The following is a 14,601-nucleotide window of genomic DNA, read 5'->3' on the forward strand; positions in this document are numbered from 1 at the left end:
ATAAAACAAATAAACCTTTTTCCAAATACTGCTCATTAATAACGAAAGAGGTATTTGCACGCATAAAAAAGAATAACAATATTTATACTTCTAAAAATAAATAAAATTTATACTTCTAAAATCGCATCGAAGAACAAAGAAATGTTCAAGAGCAACTGCGCAATGATCATTTGTGGCTTTATTTATGGTTTGTTTACTTTATAATAAAAATCTATAAATACCAATGGCACACGATATCGAAAACAAACGTAGCAAATTATCACAAAAAAACGCTTGAAAAACTATCATAAATGCTGCACCTAGTTATCGCCTCTGAATCAAAGTCAATTGGTCATCATTATACGCGCAAATCAATTTAACGCGCCCGGACAAATCGCAGACAAGTGTGCACGATACTCGATGCAATGCCATCCATATCCATATATCTACGTCCATATATCCACATCCATACTCACTCCCCATCGACATATTGAATATCTGGGGATATCTGTTCACTGAATTCTCAAATCGCCAAAGCGTGCAGATAATTTTTATTTAATTGCAGCAGCCGCACTCCGCGCACGAAAACAAAAACAATCTGAACAACTAGGAAAAGCCGAACGAAAAAAATCAATTTCTCATGGATTTTTAATGCAAATGCTATGGCCACATCCCCATATGGACAAGCCCGGTTCAGGCCACACACGGTCGCAATGGACACGCACACGGGTAATATATATACATATATCTATATACCCCATAGATACTCAGATACCTATAGATATATGTATGTACATATGTTCATGACAAGTAGCCAGCAGACGTCTCCAGAAAGGAGGGAAACCAGAGAAGCAGGAGGAGGGGCAGAGTGGCGGAGATTGAAACAAAACCACAAATTGCGTTGACAAGTGCAGTGCACACATGGAGCGCACCACGAGCACCTTGGCGCAGCCTGGGATTTATGGATACGGATTGGAGGTGCCGGAGGAGACAGTGGAGTCGGTGGAGCTGGAGGGGATGGGGATGGGGATCGCCGACGGGGGACAGCGGGCATGTCAACAACATTGTGACAACGACGACGACGTCGACTTCGACTTCGTCAATAATCAGACGCTGAACCCAAAAGACGCAGCAGCAGACGATGTCGTTTCAAGGCGACAATGACAGACAGCAGCAGCAAAATCAACATCAAAAGGAAGTCCATCTAGGGTATGGTGAATCTAGCAATACCCTAGGCCAGTTACTTTTATATGCCAGGGGAGTCACAGAAATGCAAACATTGTTTATTATAAGCAATCAAAAGTATGATAAAACGTATTACGTGTAAGGTAGATACTGCATTTAATAATCGGGAAAGCACATTTTTAAATTATTCATGGATTGCTATTTACCTTAAATTTATGAATTGCAAACTCAGAAACCTTCTTTCTTGACCGCATATTGCAAAGGTTTTTGTGTAAATTACGACACCTCATCCAAGAGTATATCGCTCAACGAGCCGCATTTCTTTTCATTACTTCTGTTTGGCTTTGGCTATTGCGTCGAGCATTTATTTTCTTTGACTCTTTTGCTTTTTATGCCGCATTGTTTGCAGCGACAATTGCAATTGCAATTGCAATTGCCATAATCAGTGCAAACTCAGACGCCGACCAAAGACAAAGGCCAAGCGAACTCACTTTCACGCGGAGAAAGGCCGACGACAGGGGGTAAAGTAAGGTGAAGTATAGTAAAGTATGGTATAGTAAAGTATAGTATAGTAAAGTAAAATAAAGCAAAGGTGCAAGGAAAAGCTGGTCAGCAACATTGCCACATTGCCTCATCGATGATGATGATGATGGGGGGCCCAAGTGGAACCAGTTTTACTCCCCATCTGTGACGCAGGCAGCAAAACCCCATCAGGTTTTCATTTTTCTTTCGCTTTTTGCGAGTCTTGTATCGGTGATTTAATCTGTTTGAACTTCAGTTTTCCAGAGCAAACAATTGCCGATATTCAGCTTCATTAGAAGACGAGAAAGACAAGAGATGATTGCCTACCCTTGAAGTTCTTATCGCTGATGACCGTTTTTCTTCATAAAGTTTACTTTAATATAGAAAAAATGATTGTAATATGCATTATCTGAAAGAAAATATTTATAGACTCAATATATAGACTCAACCACTAGAACGGTGAGCTCTTCAGGGGCAAGTTCTTGACTATTGTAATGATCATTCAGGTTCTAGATGATTAAAAATCACCATTAAAATATACATTTCAATTTCTCGTTATGGCAGTTTTCAGACCTTTTGTGTCTATAGCATATCGTACAAAATAGACTTTGTAATTTATCTTACTCAATAACTGACCTCAGACGACAGTCTTAATTGATCTCTCCGTCTAATTCAATAACTGATCCAATCTAGCATTATATGCTATCAACAGAATAATTGACTTTATTTGATGATCAATCTTAATCCAAACATTTGCCAACTCAACCATACGCTTGAGGCACTCTTCCTTTCCTCATTTAAATGCATTATTCCACACAGTTTAATGGATTATTAATTGAAACAGTATTTAATATTAAACACGTTTTTTAGTTAATTGGCTGCTGCATCGAAAAACATATTTTGCGTTGCGTTTATTGGTTTCTTTCCTTTTTATTCGCTTAATAAAAGCATTTTCGTGTTTTAATCACTGATCTGCCCCAACAATTTGTTAGTTAATTGCAGTAATTTCATGGATGTTTTGCTTTTTTCAGCTTCCCACTAATTGGCAGCAGATGTCGAAAGGGGCGTGGCACATCCCCAAAGAGGGCGTGGCAAGGGGGTGGTATATTACGTGTAAGTGACTAACAATTGAAACAAAGCATAGTAAGAAGAAATGATTCAGAGCGGCAATTGAGTTGAGGTCATCAAACAGGTGTTATCGAATGGATCGAATGTGGGTCAGGTAAACGGCATTAGAAGAGAACTTAATGAGCATCCTAAAGATAAACTCATCGCCATTCTTGAACCCAGTTAATCTGAATTTTACAATAGATCTGTAAATCTTTGCTTATCTTATCTGCCTGCTGCTGGGAAAACCCTCTTAGGCCCAGTAATCCATGCGAATAATTAAACCAGAAGTAACTTGTTTTGCAGAAAGTTTGAGCAGGTAAGACATTGACCCATGCTTAAGAGGATCAAAATGCAGGCACAGATTAGAAAAGATATCATGGTAAATTGCTTTACAACCTTTATTATTACGGTACCGAAACTCGTGGCCCCATTCAAACTTAGTATTCGAATTCATGAAGAGATTCTCAATCTCTTTTTGCGGCAACGCGCACAAAGTCACGACCGCATCTCGGCTTCATCCGCCTGCAGCCTTATCAGCAAAAATGGTATTGTTATTCTTGGCTTGTCTCTCATTTTTGCGGCTGGATGAAGGCACGACGATAACAGCAATTACCATTGCATTTTCCGCAGATTTTCTTGCCGACGAGTTAGCAATTTACAGCGAAACGGGTCAGCAACGAAGACATGACGTTATAATTCACTTTACTGCTCACTTCATAACTCAAATTCTATGCTAAATTATCTTAAATAGTCCTACAGTTTTCATACTGCTCCTTTATTTATGCACAACTAACCTCAGCTGGTCATGAATAGTTAAGTGTTTACGTTTGGCCCCAAAAAGATGAAACTTATGCTCATAACAAATTACTTATGCGAATTTTAATACTTTTAAGAGCCGCAGAGAAAGATAGCTTGTTTGTGCGGAATTTATTTTGCTCCAATTTTCCCACGAATCGAATGCAGACAACATATGCATAAATAATAATCATAATGACACCATTGGAAGTGTAACTTCCTCCCGATCGGTGGGTTTTGTATCCGACTGGTGGATATCACTCTCAACCTATCCCCGTTGCCGACTTGTTAGCAGCATAAAGTGCGCAACATATTGGCAAAAATGTGGGTCAACTGCGAAACCGCAACAATAACACCCAATAAATGCCACAGCAATTGTGTGCCAAGAATGCCAGTATGTGTTATGTGTTGTGCTGCAATTGCAGTTACAAATCAGAGAGCCAGACCTAGATCCAGACCCAACCCAACTCAACCCAAACCGAACCAACTATAGAAAACCGAAATGAAGGCGCGCCTTAATCATTATCATCATCATCAACAGAATCATCATTATTGTAGTCGTCGTCATCAAGAGCATAATCACGGCAGTTTGTTCATCAATTTTCATCTGTTTGCCATTTGAGAATTGCGCGAAAAGTTATGCATGGTCTATTAACACTCCAACTAATGCAATTACGCACCAACTAACGTGGAAATTATGCAAGTAAATAATTTAATTGGGTCACGAAATGGGCTCAGCCGGGAGAAGGGACGCCCCCGGGGGGAAATTGCAGAATGGCAGTATGGCCATGTGTAACCGCCAAGTTAATCGGCGATTGCAGCGCTCTTAGCCACAAAAACGGGAACGAGTGCGGCTTTGGACCTGGCCAGAATGCATACACTCATAGATAATGCATGTCCCGACTTTCCCCTCGTGGCTCTTTAGACCCCATTAAAAGTTTGCTTTAGCTGGAAGTGCTTAGTCATTGGAATACACTTTAAAGTGCCAAATGCATAGTTGTTGAATAGAATGCTACAATTAATCATTTAAAAACATTGTAGTTTTTGAAAAAAAATCCTATGCTTTGTGGCTCTAAAACTTTCTAAGCTTTAAAAATGTATTTATTTCAAACTTCATTAGAGCTTCATTTCTAGGGCGCTGCTCTTCCCACATAAATAAATTCCAGAAATACATAAATTCCAGAAATAACAATAATTAATACAACTCACTTGAGCTAAGTGGGAAGCTATTCTAGTTCTAATGCAGCTTAGTATTTAATTTCTCTCAGCTCAACTTAATTTCTTGCCAATTACAGTTGGCACATCTGAAACGAATTCTCAGAACGGATTGGCCAACCTACAAAGCCTTAGTTAGCAAGGCTAACGAGCCTCCGCGGTCTGCAAAACTCAACTGAACTCCAACTGACTTCGCGGAATCGGCCCACGCGATTTTCAACTCTTAGCTAAGATACATATTTATGCGGATCCAACAATAACTAAGGAATTTCCCATTTCTGGTCTTTGTGATTTTTTTGCAATTTCTGTGTCTCCGCGTGTGGGAAATCAATTGTTCACCAAAATAAACGCGTCCCAGGCAAAAGCTCGAGACATTGAGTTAGAGCCGTGTAATTATTTCAAATGAGTTCACAAAACCGCATAGATAAAAATAAATAAATAAGCAAGCCGGCCCGAAAAAGTTCGAAAAGTCGAAACAAAAAAAACGCAAAACCGAAACCAATTGAATCCACCTCCAGGTCTTGGCCAAAGTCAAGTGGCAATGTGCGGGGGCAGGCAACAGTTTCCAATTGCCTTAAACTCCAAAAGTTTTCAACCGAAACTTACCTGCAAAAAAAAAAGAGCAGAGGAAGAAGACAAATTTTTTAGTATCAAATTTATATTGGAGCAAAGTTCTTTTCAAGGAGGAAGAAGGATGGAACGAACGGCAGGACAGCAGCCAATGACCTAACACACACACATCCAAACACGCACACGCACAGACACACTCACATATCCACGCACACACACTGAGACATCCACACACACACACCCACTGAGACATCCACACACACACACACCCACTGAGACAGCACTCACATGGAGGAGAGCAATATCCTCTATCCTTTGTGGCAGAAACAGAGACTAGCACACACTCACTTTCCTGCGGGCACATTGTGCCTTGGAAACTCAAACTAAACCAACTGGCAGACAAAGGATGTGGATCCCGATCCTCCCTCCACCCTGTCCACTTGAGGTCCTGGCCCACCAACGTCTTTCACCGGCCCGAGCTTAGCCAGGCTCCTCATCTTCATCGCCTTATTCATCGTCTTCACACACAAAACCGGAAATGCCCGACAAAACCAAAAAACAAGCTGGCGAGAACAGGAAAGGAGAAAGATGAGGAGCAAAGGAGCAAAGGAGCAGAGCAACCCATTGCAAACAAAGTTCAAAATGCGCTTAAAGGAGCAGTTGCCTACAGTCGGCCTGCATTTAAAGTGCAATGTGCCAGGGAATTAAGGTCAAATCATATACAAAAGCTCGTTGGCGTCTGGCAAATGGCTAAGGCAACAGAAACAGAAACAGCAACTGCAACTGCAAAGGTCTAAGCCTGCATTCAGCATTCAGCTTTTAGCCAGCTTGGTTCGCTTTCAGCATCGTCTGCGGTCTGGGAATCAGGAATTTAAGCCAGGCTCATTAACGGCACACTTATTGCTACTGCTACTTATTAATTGGCCTAATAAAAACGATCTCGTAGCACTAATCACTAAACGCGAAAATGAAAGATGTTTAATCAACATCAATAGCAAAATGGTTAAACTTATCTGAAAGTTTGTCGAAATACTTTTGGTTATAATATAACACAAACTGTCTGAGCTGTTTCACTTTGAGTGGCAAAAATTATTCTGGCTTCTTGAGAAGTTTGCCCAAAAAGCCTGTGCTGAACTTCACTATTTTAGTTGGCTTGCCGAAACTTTTAACAGTTTTAGGGGCGGTTAAACGAAGTTTACGACTGTCTGAATATTCCACCTTGCATAAAAGTTTAATCGAATCGCCTGTCTGTCCTTCTGTCTCTCTGTCTGTCTGTCAACTGAATGTCCCTGTGGTCGTTCACCCTTGACTTCCTCTCCGTCGTTTCAGGCGACAACGACAATGGTGGCACTTTTTGTGCCGTTGTTTTTCATTAAGCACTGTTTCATTTTCCCCGCAGGATGTTGCCAAGTTTTTGCACTGCAGCTGCAGCCCGACGAGGCGCATATCCTGTCTGGGTCTGGACCTGCGGAATGCGATATCATATGCATATCATATTGTCACATGAACCCACCTGCATTCACCAAATTACCCATACATTTCACTTTAAGCAGCTGCAGCACTTGCAAATCAGAGTTAAATGCGTCCGTTGGGCAATTTTCCTATTCATTTTTCATTTTCACTTTCATATTTTTTTCACACCACAGCCCGAAAATCTCATTTCATCAGGTCCAATGCAAATTTGTCGTAAATTGTTGTAAATTGTTGTAAATTACTTAAGCCAAGCCACCGGAGCAGCAAAAGAGAAAACTTTCACTTGGCCATTAGGTAAAAGAGGGCCAAATGGGGGGGCGGATGGCGGATGGGGCGGATGGCATGGGTGGTATTGGTGGTTCCTTATGTGGGTCAACCGCCCGAGAGCATCAAACTTGCCTCCCATTTTGGGCAATCTCAAACGGTTCGTGCTTTTGACACTTCGAGTTCAAATGGCAATGCACGCCACGGCAATTTGGCTCCAATCTCAGGCGCTGTCCGCCAGAGATGTGCGCACTGATAAGCGCCGTGAACTTTGAACCCAGTGCCCCCCTTCCCCCAAGCTATCGAAATTCGATCTCCTCGTTTTCCCAATCTACCAAAGTGGATTTTCCCCGAATTAGAAACTTTAAAGCTGGGCTATCGTTAAATTTGTGATTTCACGAGCCATCTAAAAGAGATGAAAACGTACAGAATAGAATAGGAATAGCACAATAGGATATATTTTAAAAGCTCTACAATTTATCATATCATCTCAAAATATTTTTAATTAAGATAAAATTAATTCAAACTATCACAAGTTTTGCCAACCTAATTAAAAGAGAATAGATTGAGACTTAAATAGCTCAACTCAATTATTTAACCCTTTGTAAAGATTTGTAAAATTTTTAAAAAACATTCATTCGATCATGCAACTGCATTAGGGAGTGCTTACTGTACCGCCACTCAGATCGGTCAGCAGTAAATATTACAGCTGAATCGGTTTTCGGTCAGCAAATATAGGCAGAGCCGTGGAAAAGCGGGGGGCGGGGAAGTGGGAGTGGGGCGGGTGATGGGACCTCGACGAGGTTGTTGATACCGATGATTCCGGCGCTCTTTGTGCTGCGAATGCGAAGGAATTTAATGGTAGGAGCACAACGGCCGCGCACTCGTGATTAGTACGAAAAGTTATTTTTATTTTTATTTAGTTTGTTTATCCAGCCAGCTCATGGGGCGGCTGCTGCTGGATGCTGAATGCTGTTTGCATTTTCCGCTTGACATTTTCCGCCAGAGAGCTTATCAGAGCCAGACACACACGAGCAAATACCGTCCTAATTAAGTTTCCCTCTTTAGATTTTCAGTCCCAGATCCAGGTCACGTGTATTTACTTGTCTGATTAATTTTTTTTTTTTTTTTTTTTTCATTTTTTTGTTCTTTGCCAGCTAATCAGAGATTTTTCTGCCACGCTTATCAGTGCACGCTGCATTGAAACAAAAGTGAAATGATAAGCAAGTGCAATTGCAAACTGCAGCAGCAGAGCAGTGGAAACGCTGAGACACGTTTAAGCCCAACTTAAAATGTAACTCAAACTGGCAGTTTCGTAAGTCTAGAACAACCGAAAAGAAAGACTGTGAAATGGGGGGATAGCTCCAATAGACAGCCTGAAATGTTAATCTCCGTTTATTAAGCTTTCAGCCAAAGAGCTGTCAAGGTGAGCATGAATTTCTGAGGCGGATGCTACCAGTTTCCCATTCAAATAGCACTGACAATGAAAGCTTCGCTACATTTGCAACTCCCCCTGATATTAAATTCTGTCACATTTCATTCATTTAATTGAGCTAGAATAGGGAAATTCCAGTTTCTAAAATTGGCATTTCATCGTTTGCATGATAAAAGGGTTGTAAATTATCAACTTCATAAGCTCAGTCCTGTCGCCCTGATAAGATTATTTATTACGTCGGCTTTAAAGTATGTACATGTGTACATAGAAGATAAAGAAAAATGGGTTCAAACTTGCTGCGAGAAATAGAAACCATAAAAAGTTCAGTTTGAAGACATTTCAAGTGATGTTTGTATACTGATGGTACATGTAGTATTTTTTTGTAGTTTCTAAAATGTTTTAATGAAACCAAAATGCCATATGTGTACCTACATAGTTGGTTTTTAGTACCTCAAAGTGAGAATCTCTCAACCCTTGTCCGCAAAGTAATTCCGGCGTTATTCACTGGAGTCATGGGCATGAATAATATCAGTTAATTATGTTTGTACGAGGGTATGTGCATATGAATCAGCCAGAAAGGCTTTGTGTGTGTGTGTGTGTGTGTAGGTAGTTGTAATTTCATAAATAAATTTGCACTTAACAAATGAGCAACATAAGCAAAATGTTGCTAAGCGCAGCAGCAACAGGCGGTGGTAAAATTGCAGTCTCGGGGGTCGGAGGGGCAGGCAGAAAGGGGGAGGGGGGCGACAATGGGTAGTGGGAAAACAACAAGGAAGTCCGTGAAACAAAGCCAAGCTCAATGAAAAAACGGGGCAATGGCAGCCGCCAGACAAGAGCACACAACAACAACACCAACTACACACATAGTATAACAGCCTGCAGAACGGCGGAATTAAATTTTAATTTTAATCGCCAAAAAAGAATAAACAGATGGAGGAACGAAAGAAAGAGATGGACAGAAATACAAGGAAGCGACTTATTCCACACAAACCATACATTCCTACATATATGTATGTACAATGAATGTATGTATGTACACCCATGAACATACATAATGGGGATCGGCGTGCAGACAAATAAATTTCCAAGCAGAAGGCGAGCGGCCGCTGTGCAGCCACTGAAAACTGAAAATGCAAGCGCACAGCTGCGGCCAAGATAATAGGACACAAATTAGGCTGACGAATGCATAGTGTAATGGTAAGATGATTGATAAAATAATAAAGATTGGAATTAATAAATATCACATCATTTTCTAACATAATTAGCTAACAATTCGTAAACTGCTAAGATTTTTACTTGCTGTGTAAATTTGTTTCGACAATAACTTTATTAAATTCATGTGAAACTATACTGCTACCCGCGCCTGTGCACGCATCGTGGAATTTAATAAACACCGATCCGAACAAAACAGAACAGAACAGACACGGCCATATGCATGAAGGCTGTGTGGATTTGTACATAAATCCCTGCGAGACGATCGCCAGAGCCACAACAACTACAAACAACTTCCAAAACAACAACAACTAAGGAACCCGCAGAACAACAATAATAATAACAACAACAACATGGGGAACAGGTCGCGGACTCAGGTAAACGGCAGGAAGTGTGCGAGTGCGAGAGAGACGGCATCGATAAGACCCACTGCCGCGGTGATAAAATATATCGATAAAAGGGGCAAGCAGGTAGTGTAGTTGGAAAAAGACCTGAAAATTGTGGAAAAGCAGCCAGGGAGCGGGCGAGGGGAAATGATGCTGAGGGGGCGCGACAACGAAAACAACAAACCAAAAATCTAGAAAAACTGAATAACAACAACAAGGCCCTAACAACTGTAAAAAATGCAACAAGAAGAACCTGCTTGGAATAGCAGCAGGGCAACAACAACAACACCAACACCAACGAAAGACAGAGAAGGCAACAAGAACACGAAAAACAACGCGACAAAGTAATGGAAAACGAGAAGGGAAGTTAACGGTAAAAAGTCGAATTCTCTGCACCCTACAAGTAATTATAATAAAAAGATATATGTATATGTATATATGTTGGTTAAAAATTATATAATTAAATCGTTGACAAAAAATTAAAACTTGAAGAGTGATACTCTTACTAATTCTAAACAACCCAAGTAAGGGTATTCAAATTGCTAGATACAAAGTCTATAAGCGAGAAGCCCAAAGGAGTGGGAACGAGAGAGAGAGAGAAAGAGAGCGCGGACAAGAGAATGCAACGTATGCAGTTATTTATGTAGGCGCTGCCTCGTTTTTGTTGTTGCTATTTTGGGGGCCCGCAGATGAAAAGTCTGAAAATCGTGTAGAAAATCAAATTGCAAGCCCAAACTCCACTTGGACATTATGTTGTTGCTGGTGTCGTTGTAGTTGTTGCTGCTGCCGCTGCAGTCGTGACGTCAGGCGCATGCGTTAAACCGAATGCCGCTTTTCTATTTTACTGTCATCTCAACGATGTTATGGCGCTGTATCCTTTCAGTTTGAAGTTTAGGGGTATTCCCATTCCGTCGCCGTGTTGGCAACACTATTTTTTTGTTGTTATTTTTGTATTTTCATTGAGAGCTTTTCACTCAAGTTTTCATTTCCCTAAACACTTTGAACTTGATGGTGGGGAATAGAAAGCAGTAATCGGTAACTAGTCATCATCTGTTAACCCAACTGGAAAAAGGGTATCCCAGGAATTGAATTGGGCTAAAGATTTGCATACCCACTATAGAGAGGGTGTAATGAATCATACTATAGCTTAGCTCTTCCTAAAAAAACGGTTTTTGATTGTTATTAAATTTAAAAATCCTTATCAAAAATGAAATTTCCCAATGAAAAGTACCACTGATAAAAACATGAAACTTCAAACAGTACAAGCACAAAGTTAATTAAATTACTTTAATCAATTGAAGTGTGGAAATAACGATAATACCTGGAAATCAATTACTTTTTATTGTTGTGCGTTGGATCTCAAGAGGCTGGCATTTAACGTTAATATAACAAGCCCCTATATTGCCTTACTTAAGAACTTTATTACTTTTCCGACTGCAACTTGCAGTTCTTAATGGCTGAATAATAATATTCTAAGCGGGCAGTAAAGATCCGGTTTTGAAAACAGAACCTTAACGGCCTTCTGTATGCGTTGTATTTTTTACAATTTGTTTTTGTTTGGGGAAAAACGCACACGAAATTTATGTGGCGTTGCGTTCTGGAGTTCTCAGAGCTGAAACATGAAGATTTCGGTGGTGCTGTGGTGCGGTGGTGGGTGCTGGAAGTGCAGCCAGAAGGGGGTGTTTTTCCCAGCTGGGGGTTGGTTGTTGTTGGAGCCGCTGTTCGGTGGGCAAACAAGGAGTTGGGGGGGGAGGGACAGAAAGCAAGGCAGTGACAAAATGCGCACACAAATAGAAACAGCAATCTAGCATTGCGACGTAGTAGCGATTAACAGAAACCGAAAAAAAAGAGGAAACCTCACAAGGAAAACAATTATAAATTGCGTTATAATTTGTGAGATATGGATGCGGTGAGAATGTGAAATTGTTTATCAGACTTTTGGGGTTCAATAGACCCGACACAGGCGCGGCTAATGCAACGCAAAACCCAAATCTAAATACGAAGTACAGGGAACCTAAGCAAAGAGGGAAGAAATCCAAATGAGTTTAACAAAGCTTGTAATCTTTATTATTTAGCTATTTTCACTTTCCAATAAAACCATTCTAAGCAATAGCACTGGTTTTTATTTATGGCTCTGCTTTAGCGGGTGTAGAACACCGTCTGTGACGAACATAGACGCTAATTGGTCTGTCGATGGGTTAACGTCATTGCCCGATATCGGGGAATACATGGGCTTGACTGATAAGACTGAATCTAACTGAAAATGCATTTACGATTATGGAACGATTACTTACCGTTTCACCATTTTGTTGGTTACCCCCGAGTTGTTTTCCTGCTGAGTGCCAATATCAACGGATCTGTTATAATCCAGTTTTGATGTAAAGATTTTAATGCGACGGAAATTAATTTTGCCGATCTTTTAGTCAAACCTTTAAATAATCGATATGGATATTATGGATTAATCTTAATTGCTTTTCAACGCGACTTTTACTTCCTAGAAGGCGAGAAGTATTTTTTGTTTTCTTTTGTAAGTGATGGAGGCGCAGCAGGAGTCCAATTGGAAAACATAAGAAACAAGAAGGGAGGAGGGGGGTGCATAAATTTATTTATATATTTTAAAGGGCGCTGCTGAATTTGTTTCGAATTTTTCTGCTGCTGCGACGCCAACGCAAGGTTTTATTTTAATTTTTTTTTCTTTTTCTCGTTGACTGCACGAAAAATCACTTTATTGATCCGCTTTCGCCGTAATTATATTCACGTTTCTGCAGTGGAAAACGGCGGAGATTAGCACGCAATATGAATGCACTTTAGATTTTTCCCTTTCCCACTTCTCGCCCCCGCTCCCACGAGCCACCGCGTCCCCTCGCTTTTCCGCTTTTCCACTTTCTTTGCGGCGCTTAGTCACTTCGCACCACACACACACAAGCACATTCTCGAAAATCACACTCCGATTTGCATTTTTACCTCTCGAATGCGATTTATTCAGCAATCTGCTTGGGATATTATTGATATTGCTTTCGCACTGGCTCATCCGCACACAGAAACTAAAGGGATTTTCCTGTGTTATTTTCCGATACACATAAACAAAGCTCGCGGCGTTTGGCTTTTCCGCATCTCGCGCGCGTTTTCGATTTAAAATCGCATCGATTTCGATTGCCTGGCAGTTAGCAGTCGCGGTTTTCTCTAAAAGCGAAGGCAGTGCCTGCCGTTCCTTTTGTTTTGTTGTTAATTGTCAGCGATTGAACGGCGTAGACAACAACAAATAACGATGCGTTCTGATGCGGGCGGTGGTTTTTGTTCGTTGGAGCAAGTGTGACTGCAGGTCGCGAAACTGGAGAGCCCACTCGAAACGCCTACACCGAAAAGTGAGGCTAAAAAATACCAAGGAAAGCATTTCACGCTATCTAGCGAGGTCTCAAACCATTAGCGCACTTACAGAGCTCTGTTAAGCGCTCAAATTGAACTAAAATGTTTAGTATAATATATTTAATAAAAATCTATTACCATGATGTGACATATTTTCATGTTTTTCTTTCTGTATATAGTTTTATATAGTTTAGGCCTTTGGGAACCGTTTACGAAACACAACTTCATTCTGGTTACTAATGATATTTATACCGCAATTTATTGACATACCCACCTTAACCTTTCTGGTTTTTCCGCCATTAAAAGCAAACATTCTCGACTTGTTGAACTATGAATTAACAGTGTATTTCTGGCAATGCCTGCTGCATCACACGGTCGGTTCTCGTTGGCCAACCCAGCTTATCGGCTACAAATCTTACGACTATTTGTAATGGTTATAATGGTGTATTTAGTGGGTATAGTGGGCATAGTGGGTTTTCAGATCGTGCCGGTGGTGTTCAGAATTCGCCGCTCTTGCCGTCGCAGGCCACGATCTTGACCTTGTCCACTTTGACGAACTCGTGGACTTCACGGAACTCCACATCGTTGAGCATGAGCGTCCACACATTGTCGCAGAAGCGATAGGTGTTCAGTTTTCCAGCCTTGAAGGTGACGCGGGCCTTGACCCGCTGATTTAGGGCATTGTTGATGCTCTTGTCGAACTGCAGCAGCACCTTGAACGCCAATCCGGGCGTAATCTGGCCGTACTGCAATACGGAAACCCAAAATTACAATGCGTTCTACTTTGCCAGCGCGAATTGCGGCCATTTTGCGGGGCAGCACTCACCTGAATCAGCTCGTCGAGGCTCTCCTGCAGGGTGTTTCCGAGCGTGGTGTTGCGGTACAGTTGGTATGACATGGTAGCTGTCTTGATTCCGACTTATCTGCGTTTTCTTCTCAGACTTTTCTACGAACTCGTCAAGTCGGGCAAAAATTTTTAATGCGAAGCAACAGATTAGTGTTGTAAAGGATGTGACAAAGGAACACTTAGCAGCACTACAGCTGCAGCGCTGCCAGATTGCAAGACTACTGGTCACCCTATTTCTAATT

General features: G+C 41.1%; 2 protein-coding genes across 2 annotated transcripts in view; both read right to left on the reverse strand.

Moving 5' to 3' along the window:
* LOC120452527 (protein pellino) overlaps positions 1–13,467 on the reverse strand; it is a 31,085-nt gene extending 17,618 nt beyond the window's left edge. Inside the window, exons 1-2 of the mRNA XM_039636790.2 lie at positions 13,111–13,467; positions 12,441–12,575 (exon numbers count right to left, since the gene is read on the reverse strand). Of these exons, the coding sequence (XP_039492724.1) occupies positions 12,441–12,451 (11 nt within the window). The 5' untranslated portion in view covers positions 12,452–12,575; positions 13,111–13,467. The remainder of the gene's footprint in view (positions 1–12,440; positions 12,576–13,110) is intronic.
* A 365-nt stretch (positions 13,468–13,832) lies between these two features.
* LOC120452531 (transcription initiation factor IIA subunit 2) lies at positions 13,833–14,523 on the reverse strand. The gene is made up of 2 exons (XM_039636795.2): positions 14,339–14,523; positions 13,833–14,258 (listed from the first exon to the last, which is right to left on the reverse strand). Exons 1-2 carry the CDS (start codon positions 14,408–14,410, stop codon positions 14,010–14,012), a joined length of 321 nt encoding a protein of 106 aa, XP_039492729.1. The 5' UTR covers positions 14,411–14,523; the 3' UTR covers positions 13,833–14,009.
* Between the last annotated feature and the right edge of the window lie 78 nt (positions 14,524–14,601).

This window comes from Drosophila santomea, chromosome 3R, assembly GCF_016746245.2.
Source record: "Drosophila santomea strain STO CAGO 1482 chromosome 3R, Prin_Dsan_1.1, whole genome shotgun sequence".
NCBI lineage: Eukaryota > Metazoa > Arthropoda > Insecta > Diptera > Drosophilidae > Drosophila > Drosophila santomea.

Excerpts from the sequence above, each read along its gene's own strand:
- LOC120452531 (XM_039636795.2), bottom strand. The coding sequence starts at position 14,410 with ATGTCATACCAACTGTACCGCAACACCACGCTCGGAAACACCCTGCAG. Across the intron at positions 14,259-14,338 it reads GCCTCGACGAGCTGATTCAG|TACGGCCAGATTACGCCCGG; the intron begins GTGAGTGCTGCC and ends TCCGTATTGCAG.